This window comes from Salvelinus fontinalis, chromosome 20 (genome assembly GCF_029448725.1).
Source record: "Salvelinus fontinalis isolate EN_2023a chromosome 20, ASM2944872v1, whole genome shotgun sequence".
NCBI classification, from domain to species: Eukaryota; Metazoa; Chordata; class Actinopteri; order Salmoniformes; family Salmonidae; genus Salvelinus; species Salvelinus fontinalis.
In genome coordinates, this window is record NC_074684.1 from 30,445,028 (window position 1) to 30,459,593 (window position 14,566).

General features: G+C 44.4%; 1 protein-coding gene and 1 long non-coding RNA gene across 3 annotated transcripts in view; one reads left to right on the forward strand and one right to left on the reverse strand.

The window, feature by feature from the left end:
• The window catches only part of LOC129817706 (beta/gamma crystallin domain-containing protein 1-like), a 53,709-nt gene that overhangs the window by 8,984 nt on the left and 30,159 nt on the right, over positions 1–14,566 (reverse strand). For both annotated transcript variants that reach the window (XM_055873203.1, XM_055873204.1), the window contains exons 12-18: positions 14,363–14,489; positions 13,456–13,601; positions 10,801–10,927; positions 10,423–10,452; positions 10,191–10,303; positions 9,825–9,957; positions 5,359–5,498 (exon numbers count right to left, since the gene is read on the reverse strand). In XM_055873203.1, the coding sequence (XP_055729178.1) occupies positions 5,359–5,498; positions 9,825–9,957; positions 10,191–10,303; positions 10,423–10,452; positions 10,801–10,927; positions 13,456–13,601; positions 14,363–14,489 (816 nt within the window). The remainder of the gene's footprint in view (positions 1–5,358; positions 5,499–9,824; positions 9,958–10,190; positions 10,304–10,422; positions 10,453–10,800; positions 10,928–13,455; positions 13,602–14,362; positions 14,490–14,566) is intronic.
• Positions 1–14,566, forward strand: part of LOC129817708 (uncharacterized) — a 34,693-nt gene that overhangs the window by 5,040 nt on the left and 15,087 nt on the right. The window lies entirely within an intron of this gene.

Below are 14,566 nucleotides of genomic sequence, written 5' to 3' on the forward strand. Positions count from 1 at the left end.
CTTTCCAAATCATGTCCAATCAATTGAATTTACCACAGGTGGACTCCAATCAAGTTGTAGAAACATCTCAAGGATGATCAATGGAAACAGGATGCACCTGAGCTCAATTTCGGGTCTCATAGCAAAGGGTCTGAATACTTACAGTTGAAGTCGGAAGTTTACATAGACCTTAGCCAAATACATTTAAACTCAGTTTTTCACAATTCCTGACATTTAAACCTAGTAAAAATTCCCTGTCCTAGGTCAGTTAGATCACCACTTCATTTTAAGAATGTGAAATGTCAGAATAATAGTAGAGAGAACGATTTATGTCAGCTTTTATTTCTTTCATCACATTCCCAGTGGGTCAGAAGTTTACATACACTCAATTAGTATTTGGTAGCATTGCCTTTAAATTGTTTAACTTGGGTCAAACGTTTTTGTTAGCCTTCCACAAGCTTCCCACAATAAGTTGGGTGTATTTTGGCCCATTCCTCCTGATAGAGCTGGTGTAACTGAGTCAGGTTTGTAGGCCTCCTTGCTCACACACGCTTTTTCAGTTCTGCCCACACATTTTCTATAGGATTGAGGTCAGGGCTTTGTGATGGCCACTCCAATACCTTGACTTTGTTGTTCTCAAGACATTTTGCCACAACTTTGGAAGTATGCGTGGGGTCATTATTTATTTGGAAGACCCATTTTCGACCAAGCTTTAACTTCCTGACTGATGTCTTGAGATGTTGCTTCAATATATCCACATAATTTTCCATCCTCATGATGCCATCTATTTTGTGAAGTGCACCAGTCTCTCCTGCAGCAAAGCACCCCCACAACATGATGCTGCCACCCCCGTGTTTCACGGTTGGGATGGTGTTCTTCGGCTTGCAAGCCTCCCTCTTTTTCCTCCAAACATAACGATGGCCATTATGGCCAAACAGTTCTATTTTTGTTTCATCAGACCAGAGGACATTTCTCCAAAAAGTATGATCTTTGTCCCCATGTGCAGTTGCAAACCTTTTTTATGGCGGTTTTGGAGCAGTGGCTTCTTCCTTGCTGTGCGGCCTTTAGGGTTATGTCGATATAGGACTCGTTTTACTGTGGATATAGATACTTTTGTACCTGTTTCCTCCTTCATCTTCACACGGTCCTTTGCTGTTGTTCTAGGATTGATTTGCACTCTTCACATCAAAGTACGTTAATCTCTTGGAGACAGAACGCTTCTCCTTCCTGAGCGGTACTATTGCGTACTTTTGTTTGTACAGATGAACGTGATACCTTCAGGCGTTTGGAAAATGGTCTCAAGTATGAACCGGACTTGTGGAGGTCTACAATTTTTTTTTCTCTGAGGTCTTCACTGATTTCTTTTGATTTTCCCATGATGTCAAGCAAAGAGGCATTGAGTTTGAAGGTAGGCCTCGAAATTCATCCACAGGTACAACTCCAAATGACTCAAATGATGTCAATCAGAAGCTTCTAAAGCCATGACATCATGTTCTGGAATTTTCCAAGCTGTTTAAAGGCACAGTCAACTTCTGACCCACTGAAAATTTGTGATACAGTGAAATAATCTGTCTGTAAACAATTGTTGGAAAAATTACTTGTCATGCACAAAGTAGTTTGTTAACAAGAAATTTGTGGAGTGGTTGAAAAACAAGTCTTAATGACTCCAACCTAAGTGTATGTAGACTTCTGACTTCAACTGTATGTAAGGTATTTCTGTTTTTTTATAAATTAGAAAACATTTCTAAAAACCTGTTTTCACTTTGTCATTATGGGATATTGTTTGTAGATTGAGGATTTTTAAAATCCATTTTAGAATAAGGCTGAAGTAACAAAGTGGAAAAAGGGAAGGGGTCTGAATACTTTCCGAATGCACTATATATGCCAAGTTGCTCTCTCAGAATATCATAATGGACCTGCAACTTTGACTTTCTCCACTTCCGCTCTGCCTTCCTGCAATTTCTCTTTAATTGATTAGTTTACTCACTCATCCAAGGGCCTCTCCGTTTGGCTGTGGCCCTTTTCAACTTTACTGGAGCTATGGCATCCACAGTTGTCCTTAAATTGCAATAAAAACTAACTATCAACTAAATCATCACAAGAGGAAGGCAGAATAAGTGATGGGGTATTGGTCATACACTCAATAAAATCTGTAGCAACTTCAGAGGTAAGATAGCATTTCTTAATAATGCGTTCAGTATTACCCTGTGCTATGGGCAACATGGTCGTAAAAAATACACAGTCCCCCGTTGCCTGGATGAGACTCCAACTTCCTGCTGACCATGTGTTCTACACCAGACTAAAATCCTGCTGACCGTGTGTTCTACACCAGACTAAACTCCTGCTGACCGTGTGTTCTACACCAGACTAAACTCCTGCTGACCGTGTGTTCTACACCAGACTAAACTCCTGCTGACCGTGTGTTCTACACCAAACTAAACTCCTGCTGACCGTGTGTTCTACACCAGACTAAACTCCTGCTGACCGTGTGTTCTACACCAGACTAAACTCCTGCTGACCGTGTGTTCTACACCAGACTAAACTCCTACTTCCTGCTGACTGTGTGTTCTACACCAGACTAAACTCCTACTTCCTGCTGACTGTGTGTTCTACACCAGACTAAACTCCTACTGACCGTGTGTTCTACACCAGACTAAACTCCTGCTGACCGTGTGTTCTACACCAAACTAAACTCCTGCTGACCGTGTGTTCTACACCAGACTAAACTCCTGCTGACCATGTGTTCTACACCAGACTAAACTCCTGCTGACCATGTGTTCTACACCAGACTAAACTCCTGCTGACCGTGTGTTGTACACCAGACTAAACTCCTGCTGACCGTGTGTTCTACACCAGACTAAACTCCTGCTGACCATGTGTTCTACACCAGACTAAACTCCTGCTGACCGTGTGTTGTACACCAGACTAAACTCCTGCTGACCATGTGTTCTACACCAGACTAAACTCCTGCTGACCGTGTGTTGTACACCAGACTAAACTCCTGCTGACCGTGTGTTGTACACCCGACTAAACTCCTGCTGACCGTGTGTTGTACACCAGACTAAACTCCTGCTGACCGTGTGTTCTACACCAGACTAAACTCCTGCTGACCGTGTGTTGTACACCAGACTAAACTCCTGCTGACCGTGTGTTGTACACCAGACTAAACTCCTGCTGACCGTGTGTTGTACACCAGACTAAACTCCTGCTGACCGTGTGTTCTACACCAGACTAAACTCATACTTCCTGCTGACTGTGCGTTCTACACTAGACTGAACTTCTACTTCCTTCTGACCGTATGTTCTACACTAGACTGAACTTCTACTTCCTTCTGACCGTGTGTTCTACACCAGACTAAACTCCTACTTCCTGCTGACTATGCGTTCTACGCTAGACGACACAAACTCCTGCTGACCGTGCGTTCGACACTAGACTGAACTTCTACTTCCTTCTGACCGTATGTTCTACACTAGACTAAACTCCACTTCCTGCTGACCGAGCGTTTTACACTAGACTAAACTTGATGCAACATTTCCACAACTGTGAACTGTGCAATAATAGCTCCAATTATAGTCATCTGATCTAGTCTGTTCTACACTAGACTAAACTCTTACTTCCTGCTGACCATAAGTTCTACACTAGACTAAACTCTTACTTCCTGCTGACTGTGCGTTCTACACTAGACTAAACTCTTACTTCCTGCTGACTGTGCGTTCTACACTAGACTAAACTCTTACTTCCTGCTGACTGTGCATTCTACACTAGACTAAACTCTTACTTCCTGCTGACTGTGCGTTCTACACTAGACTAAACTCTTACTTCCTGCTGACTGTGCATTCTACACTAGACTAAACTCTTACTTCCTGCTGACTGTGCGTTCTACACTAGACTAAACTCTTACTTCCTGCTGACTGTGCGTTCTACACTAGACTAAACTCTTACTTCCTGCTGACTGTGCGTTCTACACTAGACTAAACTCCTACTTCCTGCTGACAGTATGTTCTACACTAGACTAAACTCCTCCTTCCTGCTGACTGTGCATTCTACACTAGACTAAACTCCTACTTCCTGCTGACCATAAGTTCTACACTAGACTAAACTCCTACTTCCTGCTGACAGTATGTTCTACACTAGACTAAACTCCTCCTTCCTGCTGACTGTGCATTCTACACTAGACTAAACTCCTACTTCCTGCTGACCATAAGTTCTACACTAGACTAAACTCCTACTTCCTGCTGACTGTGCATTCTACACTAGACTAAACTCTATGCAACATTTCCACAACTGTGAACTGTGCAATAATAGCTCCCACTATAGTCACCTGATCTACTACCCACGCAGACAACTTGTGTGAAGTGTACTTCGCTCTGTGTTTACAAAAAGTTGATGAACTGGTCTGGGGTGTGAAGTAGTGCTATGACTCATGAGAAACCTTTTGGCATTTTTAAATACAGTGATTAATTGGCTCACAGTGTGTGAACTGCTTGTATTAAGCGTTGAAAGAAAGACTACAAATGGCTTTGTCAGCTGGATTAAGGACTACAAATGGCCGCGTCAGTGGATAAAGGACTAAAATGATGTGTCAGCTGGATTAAGGGCTACAAATAGCTGTCAGTGGATAAAGGACTACAAATGGCTGTGTCAGTGGATAAAGGGCTACAAATAGCTGTGTCAGTGGATAAAGGACTACAAATGGCTGTGTCAGTGGATAAAGGGCTCCAAATGGCTGTGTTAGTGGATAAAGGACTACAAATGGCTGTGTCAGTGGTTAAAGGGCTGTGTCAGTGGATAAAGGGCTACAAATGGCTGTGTCAGTGGATAAAGGACTACAAATGGCTGTGTCAGTGGATAAAGGACTACAAATGGCTGTGTCAGTGGATAAAGGGCTACAAATAGCTGTGTCAGTGGATAAAGGACTACAAATGGCTGTGTCAGTGGATAAAGGGCTCCAAATGGCTGTGTCAGTGGATAAAGGACTACAAATGGCTGTGTCAGTGGATAAATGGCTGTGTCAGTGGATAAAGGGCTACAAATGGCTGTGTCAGTGGATAAAGGACTATGCACTGTAAGGATATAAACATAACAGATAGGTTCCTGGGGAACCGTCAGTAGGATTCTCTTAGACACACACACACAATCACTACCCAGCGACACACCCACACAAAGAACACAGAGCTCTGTCTGTGGATTGGAAGGGCCCCAAAACCTTGTCCACAGGCTATTGTGCACAATCTGGGGAGGACTATGTGGTGCGTGAGACTAGGAGGCCCATGCATACAAATATATGACCTTCGACAGAGAGACAAGCAGGTAGGCAGACAGAGACAACAGACACAGCCAGAGACATGAGGACAGACAGGCTGTGCTGTATGTACTCACATGCCGCCCTCCACAAGGACAGACTGGACCAGGCTACAGCCTCCGGCAAGCTGCAGGTTAACCGAGCTGTCGGTCAGAACCACCCTCTTTCCCCGCAGACCTGACCTCTCAAACAGGGTGACAGAGGGCAGCGAAAACTCCTATGAGGAGGGAGAGAGGAGAGGAGAGGGAGGGAGAGAGGAAGAACGAGAGGGAGGGGGAGAGAGGGAGAGAGGAGAGGAGAGGGAGGGGATATAGAGAGGGAGGAAGAGAAGGATGGAGAGGAAGAGAAGGATGGAGAGGAAGAGAAGGATGGAGAGAGAGGGAGGGAGAGAGAATAGGAGAGGGAGGGGGATGGAGAGAGGGAGGGGGATGGAGAGGAAGATGGAGAGGAAGAGAGAGGGAGGGGGAGAGAGGAAGAGAAGGAGGGAGAGAGGTTATTTATACGCCTGACAATGGTATGAGAACACCAACTCTTAACATTACTGGTGACCATTTTATTGTTTATTGTTTAAACATGTTCATACATTTAAATAGTGACCTTCTTTGTTTGATACCGACCGTAAACCTTCAAGCTACTTAAACGTCTCCTGAGCCCACATATACAGTCGTGGCCAAAAGTTTTGAGAATGACACAAATATTAATTTCCACAAAGTTAGCTGCTTCAGTGTCTTTAGATATTTTTGTCAGATGTTACTATGGAATATTGAAGTATAATTACAAGCATTTGTGCACAATCTGTGTCAAAGTGTCAAAGGCTTTATTGACAATTACATGAAGTTGATGCAAAGAGTCAATATTTGCAGTGTTGACCCTTCTTTTTCAAGACCTCTGCAATCCGCCCTGGCATGCTGTCAATTAACTTCTGGGCCACATCCTGACTGATGGCAGCCCATTCTTGCATAATCAATGCTGGGAGTTTGTCAGAATTTGTGGATTTTTGTTTGTCGACCTGCCTCTTGAGGATTGCCCACAAGTTCTCAATGGGATTAAGGTCTGGGGAGTTTCCTGGCCATGTCCCCGAGCCACTTACACTGCTCAAAAAAATAAAGGGAACACTTAAACAACACAATGTAATTCCAAGTCAATCGCACTTCTGTGAAATCAAACTGTCCACTTAGGAAGCAACACTGATTGACAATAAATTTCACATGCTGTTATGGAAATGGAATAGACAACAGGTGGAAATTATAGGCAATTAGCAAGACACCCCCAATAAAGGAGTGGTTCTGCAGGTGGTGACCACAGACCACTTCTCAGTTCCTATGCTTCCTGGCTGATGTTTTGGTCACTTTTGAATGCTGGCGGTGCTTTCACTCGAGTGGTAGCATGAGACGGAGTCTACAACCCACACAAGTGGCTCAGCTAGTAGTGCAGCTCATCCAGGATGGCACATCAATGCGAGCTGTGGCAAGAAGGTTTGCTGTGTCTGTCAGCGTAGTGTCCCGAGCATGGAGGCGCTACCAGGAGACAGGCCAGTACATCAGGAGACGTGGAGGAGGCCGTAGGAGGGCAACAACCCAGCAGCAGGACCACTACCTCCGCCTTTGTGCAAGGAGGAGCACTGCCAGAGCCCTGCAAAATGACCTCCAGCAGGCCACAAACGTGCATGTGTCTGCTCAAACGGTTAGAAACAGACTCCATGAGGGTGGTATGAGGGCCCGACATCCACAGGTGGGGGTTGTGCTTACAGCCCAACACCGTACAGGACGTTTGGCATTTGCCAGAGAACACCAAGATTGGCAAATTCGCCACTGGCGCCTTGTGCTCTTCACAGATGAAAGCAGGTTCACACTGAGCACATGTGACAGACGTGACAGAGTCTGGAGACGCCGTGGAGAACGTTCTGCTGCCTGCAACATCCTCCAGCATGACCGGTTTGGCGGTGGGTCAGTCATGGTGTGGGGTGGCATTTCTTTGGGGGGCCCTCCATGTGCTCGCCAAGGGAGCCTGACTGCCATTAGGTACCGAGATGAGATCCCCAGACCCCTTGTGAGACCATATGCTGGTGCGGTTGGCCCTAGGTTCCTCCTAATGCAAGACAATGCTAGACCTCATGTGGCTGGAGTGTGTCAGCAGTTCCTGCAAGAGGAAGGCATTGATGCTATGGACTGGCCCGCCCGTTCCCCAGACCTGAATCCAATTGAGCACATCTGGGACATCATGTCTCGCTCCATCCACCAACGCCACGTTGCACCACAGACTGTCCAGGAGTTGGTGGATGCTTTAGTCCAGGTCTGGGAGGAGATCCCTCAGGAGACCATCCGCCACCTCATCAGGAGCATGCCCAGGCGTTGTAGGGAGGTCATACAGGCACGTGGAGGCCACACACACTACTCAGCCTCATTTTGACTTGTTTTAAGGACATTACATCAAAGTTGGATCAGCCTGTAGTGTGGTTTTCCACTTTAATTTTGAGTGTGACTCCAAATCCAGTCCTCCATGGGTGGATAAATTTGATTTCCATTGATAATTTGTGTGATTTTGTTGTCAGCACATTCAACTATGTAAAGAAAAAAGTATTTATTAAGAATATTTCATTCATTCAGATCTAGGATGTGTTATTTTAGTGTTCCCTTTATTTTTTTGAGCAGTGTAGTTAAGGTGCTCCATCATGCTGGAAAAGGCATTGTTCATCACCAAACTGTTCCTGAATGGTTGGGAGAAGTTGCTCTCGGAGGATGTGTTGGTACCATTCTTTATTCATGGCTGTGAGCAACCCCACACATGAATGGTCTCAGGATGCTTTACTGTTGGCATGACACAGCACTGATGGTAGCGCTCACCTTGTCTTCTCCGGACAAGCTTTTTTCCGGATGCCCCAAACAATCGGAAAGGGGATTCATCAGAGAAAATGACTTTACCCCAGTCCTCAGCAGTCCAATCCCTGTACCTTTTGCAGAATATCAGTCTGTCCCTGATGTTTTTCCTGGAGAGAAGTGGCTTCTTTGCTGCCCTTCTTGACACCAGGCCATCCTCCAAAAGTCTTCGCCTCACTGTGCGTGCAGATGCACTCACACCTGCCTGCTGCCATTCCTGAGCAAGCTCTGTACTGGTGGTGCCCCGATTCCACAGCTAAAACAAACTTTAGGAGACGGTCCTGGCGCTTGCTTGACTTTCTTGGGCGCCCTGAAGCCTTCTTCACAACAATTGAACCGCTCTCCTTGAAGTTCTTGATGATCCGATAAATAGTTGATTTAGGTGCTATCTTACTGGCAGCAATATCCTTGCCTGTGAAGCCATTTTTGTGCAAAGCAATGATGACGGCACGTGTTTCCTTGCAGGTAACCATGGTTGACAGAGGAAGAACAATGATTCCAAGCACCACCCTCCTTTTGAAGCTTCCAGTCTGTTATTCGAACTCAATGAGCGTGACAGAGTGATCTCCAGCCTTGTCCTCGCCAACACTCACACCTGTGTTAACGAGAGAATCACTGACATGATGTCAGCTTGTCCTTTTGTGGCTGGGCTGAAATGCAGTGGAAATGTTTTTTGGGGATTCAGTTAATTTGCATGGCAAAGAGGGACTTTGCAATTAATTGCAATTCATCTGATCACTCTTCATAACATTCTGGAGTATATGCAATTTGCCATCATACAAACTGAGGCAGCAGACTTTGTGAAAATGAATATTTGTGTCATTCTCAAAACTTTCGGCCACGACTGTACTGTATATAGATTGCCAATATTCCTATTGTAACCCTTTATACCAAACAATTGTCCAAAAACAATTATTTCATTGGATGAAGTCACGTGATTATGTGGATCCAATGTATTGGATGAAATAGGTTTTTATTTGTGCCATATAAGGTTGACATAGACCAGGGATGGGCAACTTTGATGTGTTGTGAGCAAAACATCTTAGTGGCCCACCTCTTGTCAGCAGATAGAAGTTGTTTATGTTTTAGAGTTAATTTCTTGCAATTCTACACATTTTGCCATGCGGGAGGAGAGAAATGTTTGCAGTTTTTAATATGATATCTAAGTGACACTGACTAAAAAAAATCAATGGGGGACCCCCGGCCGGTAATTTGACAAAGTTAACAAGTTTAGATAGCTGGCCGCTAAAAATGTTAGACACGGGCTAATTGAGTGACTATCAATGACTGACATAACAAGAGTAAATCTGCTGATGCACAACCACATTTCTATATTGCACTTTGTGTAGTCTACTATTCGCAACATCAGAAAACGTCATCTTCCAATGCATTCACCTCCAGCAGAGAGATGTGAGTTGCAGGAACAGTGTGGGAATGTTTGGGATGTCTATGCCCATCCCTGACATAGACATGTCTATGCCCATCCCTGACATAGACATGTCTATGCCCATCCCTGACATAGACATTTTGTGCATCTCAAATGGCATCCTATTTCCTATATAGTGCACTACTATATATCCTATGGCCCTGGTCAAAAGTAGTGCACTATGTAGGGAATAGGGTGCCATTTACATCACAGAAAGAGAGCTAATAGACAGAGTACTCACAAAGCCAATAGTCTGCAGGGACAGGACAGAGGAGTTGGGCTCCACACACCCCATGGCCCTCAGATCAGGGTAGTCCCCCTCCTCTAACACATACATCCTCTCAGTGAAGCCCTGGCCCTCAAACGCCAGCCAGCTGGAACACACAGACACGCACAGACATGGAGATGATCATTATTCTTCTCCACCATCATAATGTTCCAACAGCAAATGTATAAAAGTAGAGGCATCATCTAGAACTGTAGATATAAATGACTGTGGCCAACAGTAACTTCGTCTTGCAAATGATGTAGCTAATGGTACGGGAAAGATACTGTACGTGTTAAAATCTGCAGATTACGTTGGCTGAATAACAAGTACGACACTCACCTGCCAGCCAGCACCTTGCAGGAACCCAGGGAAAAGCCATGTGGCAGGGCAGAAACACTGTCCTCCACAATGTGGACAGAACCCTGGAACCCCGGCTCCGAGAACAACTGCATCTGAGACACACAACAGATACACTGTCAGATTCTGTCAAATATGGGGCTGTCATGGAGTGGTTTACAAAATCTATGACAAAGAAAATGTAGGTTGGTCCTGTTGCTTTTGGTTGACATACCTTGAACTTGGAGGAATTTCCCAGATTATCCTAGAAGAGACCACAAATGAGGGCATTATTGAGAGAACTGAGGAAATAATTCAACGTGGATCAGTGTATTGATGACTTTGTTATTATCATTGGATGCATCCCAAATTGGCACCCTCTTCCCTATATAGTGCACTATCACCTCTCTGTAGATCATCATTATCCCATACTGTATGGCTCATGTCATTCCCCCGACCTTGCCCCCTTTCCAAACGGATGTAACTGATTACAGAATATTTCAATTATTTAATATTTTATCATGTTAATAATTTATTGTTGCAACATTAATAGTATATTATATGATTAGTTTATCATTATAATATTATAATAATTTGTAATTTAATATTTTACCAGAATGATGGGCATGACGGATGTGATCTTGGAGCTGAGGGCCCCCCAGTCCTCTGGGCTTCCGTAGAGGCCTTTCTCTAACACATACGCCTTTCCAGAGAACCCTGCCTCCTCAAATGCCACCCATCTAGAAGGGACACACAAGGACCGTATTCAGTACTGTTTCTTATTGCTCAAGTTCAGGTAGTGCCTTGATGTTTCAGTCCGAGGGCCAACATTTTGCGTGAACAGTTGGCAGTTTGCAAAATAACAATAACATTTCAAACAGAAGTGTCAAAGACTGCAACTCGCAGTTGCATCACATGCATCCACACTTGACTAAACTCTGGTTAAGGTTGAAAACATTTGAGTAACTTTCCAGAATTCCCGGTTGGAAATTTCCCGGAATCAGGATGGAGTAAGCAGGAAATGTGTAATCCTCTGTGGGAATTTAGGGAAAGATACTGTAATTTGGCAACCTTAAACGCACATCATTAGAGAAAGGGAAATTAAACTGCGCTGCACATTATAATGAGTTTTAGTGTTTTTTGTGCTCTTATGATGGATGACGCCAAAGACAAAATCTATAACAATGAATAGATAGACGGAATCAAAGTCATTAAAACCAAGGTTGATATTAAACGTTGACATTTCAGATCAAACATGTAGATAAGATACAGATAGTGGTTAATTAGCTCTTACGCTCCTACTCAATATTGTCTTTGATTAGTGTGTATCTGATGACTGTGCCTGTGTAGAAAGACCACAGCAGAAGCTGTCGAAAGAGAGAAAGATAGATCGGGGAGAGAGAGAATGATATGATAGGTAGGAGGAGAGAGAGAGGGAAAGAGGGAGAGAGAGAAAGAGAGAAGGGAGAGAGAGAGAGTCTGCTGAGTTTGAGAAGGACGACGGGGGAGCGGGACGACAAGGGAGCGGGACGACGGGGGAGCGGGACGACAAGGGAGATGTAGTACACTATAACGAGCGTTCACAACACTGTAACAGAACCAGAGACGTTCCTCCAAAAGCAAGTGGAAGTGTTCTGCTGCACATAGTGTACTCCACCCTGTTCCCAACTGACAGAGACCCAGGAAATGAGGCGTGGACTGAATGTCTCGGAGGAATTTTGGTCCCCTGTCTGAACGTGCCAACCGGGGAGAGGCAGCCAGCCTACAGTCAGCCCTACAACTGTTCATTAGGTTCCAAAAACGAAGTGAAACGTGTATGAACAACCTGATCTTGAAATGCTTGTTTCTGCATTCCGTTTTTAAATGTTTTGGTATGGTGTGCCCTAATGAACACGACCCTTATCCGGAGAGAAGGAACTTAAGATAACATACTGTACATGAATGAACACGCGTTAGACCTAGCTCTGCAGGCAACGCAGGAAGATATTTCAGCCAAAGTGAGAAACAATTATCTAGCACAGACACATTAGTAACAACGATTAAGTCTAGAGGGCTGCACATGCTGTAGGATAGTATGTGTCAAGGTTCACTTATAAGTTAAACATCTGAGACTCTGAGATATGATGTTGCCACGAGCAGCACAACAGATGTTGCAGATGAGTGTGACGCCAGAAGATGCACTCACAGAGTAGTGCAGGGTATCTGCGCATGTGCACGTTTCAATAGCTACAACATGCGGGACTAAAACAGCAGAGAAGCTTCAACGCTCTTAGTTGTTGTGGAAATCGGCACAATATGGCTGTTTACTTGGTGCTTCGCTGAAACTCTCAGGGTAGACTCAGCGAGGGGAAGTTGAATACACATAGTGGATTCATTTCTGAAACAACTTCTCCTCTGTTTTGGCCCCGTAGCTAACACGTTGCAGCAGCGTGAAGCACACACATGCACATGTGATCAGATCAGGGGAGGCTGGTGGGAGGAGCTATAGGAAGACAGGCTCATTGTAATTTGCTGGAATGAAATGAATGGAACGGAGTCAAACGTGGTTTCCATATGTTTAATGTGTTTGATACTGTTCCATTAATTCCATTCCAGCCATTACAATGAGCCCGTCCTCCTATAGCTCCCCCCAGCAGCCTCCATTGGTGTAGATCCTCTGTGTGACTGTGTGAGTGCAGTCTTGCATCACTGTCATCTCACTATCTGCTGCTCGTTGCAACGTCATCTCACTGAGTCTACCTTTAACTATACAGGATCAAATATGCTTTTAGAAGTCGCATTGTAACTTTGCTTCTGTTTATTAGAACACTACATTTCCAGCTTTGTAGTGTTCATTTTTAACTATGTAGTCCGCCAGGCCACAGGACACAGTGGTAATAATGAAACTTAGAAGACACCTGACCTGAGCTACTACAGATCACTGGAGTATTTTAATCAGGACAGTAAATGAGTGGTTAACAGTTTATAGCAGAGCACAGCCCGGAATTTCTGTAATCGACTAACTGGTCATTTTCCTATAAGACACACAAGACTGGGCAAGGTAGATTTAAAGCCACAATCTGTAACATTTCCTGTTGTTCAATGGTCATTTCAATTAATTATCCATGGTTCCATAGGTCTGTATGAATTTGAAAGTGGTTACATTTCCCCAGCCCCATCCCCAAGCTTACCAAACAGTGACAGGGTCAGGCTGTTGAAATGGCAGATTGTAGCTTTAACTGTGCACATCAGAGGTGGAAACAGAGAAAGAAAGAGATCTCAGACTTACACTCCGCCCATAACGTCGACGGACTGCGTTTTCAGCCCATAGCCGGTGTCCTCTATATTGATGATAGGCTCTAAGATGTCAATGTTGGCGCCCAGCTCGCCAAAGTCTCTCTCACTGAACATCTTGAGGTGTGGTGACATGAAATCCTGTCATGGGGAAATGAAACAAAGAACATCCTTGGTCCTGCCCATAGAAGTAGAACTACTAGAATGTACAAAACCCTCAGTCCACAGCAATTTGACTGGTACACTCATAGGTACACCCAATATGACCGCTGGTCCATCAATCACAGAACATTGACTTGAATGGGGAAAGTTTGTTTTAGTACTGCATAACTAATTGTATGGTCATGGCATACCATAAGAAACAATATCCTATCATGACTTACCTTTACACCATTGGCATGGCATATCAAACATCAGAGGTGCCCAACCCTCCTCATTGGCGAGAGCTCCCCTGCATGCTTTTGTTCCAACTCTAATACAGCACACCTGACTCTATTGATTAGCTGAATCAGGTGTGTTTGTGTAGGGCTACAATATACTCTTAGAATATAAAGGTGCCCGGCTGTCCCCATATGAGAACCCTTTGAAGAACCTTTTTGGTTCCAGGTAGAACCATTTTGGTTCCTGGTAGAACCCTTTTGTGTTCCATGAAGAATCCTTTCCACATAGGGTTCTACCTGAAACCAAAAAGTGTTCTACCTAGAACTAAAATGGGTTCTCCTACGGGGACAGCCAAAGAACCCTTTTGGAAACACTGTAGAGCACAAAATAAGAGTGTAGAGCAAAACCTCTCCAAGAGGAGGCTTGATGCTCATTTATAGCAGGGGTTCATTCATACTGTAATTCATAATTTCATACCAAATCGTACACCATTCAGTTCTAGGTCATAGCATGATACCTACAGTCAGTACAGGTCGTATAGACAGCAGCTGATCAGTCATTCCTCCCCAGTCCCTCCAGTCCAGGTACTCTCCTTCCTCCAGGACATGCTGGTGACCCTCAAACCCTAGTTGGTCATACCCCACCCAGCTGGGACAGCAAATAAAAGGGAATTAGACAATGGCTACATTGTACACACTGTACAGTATATTACTTCATATGTATGT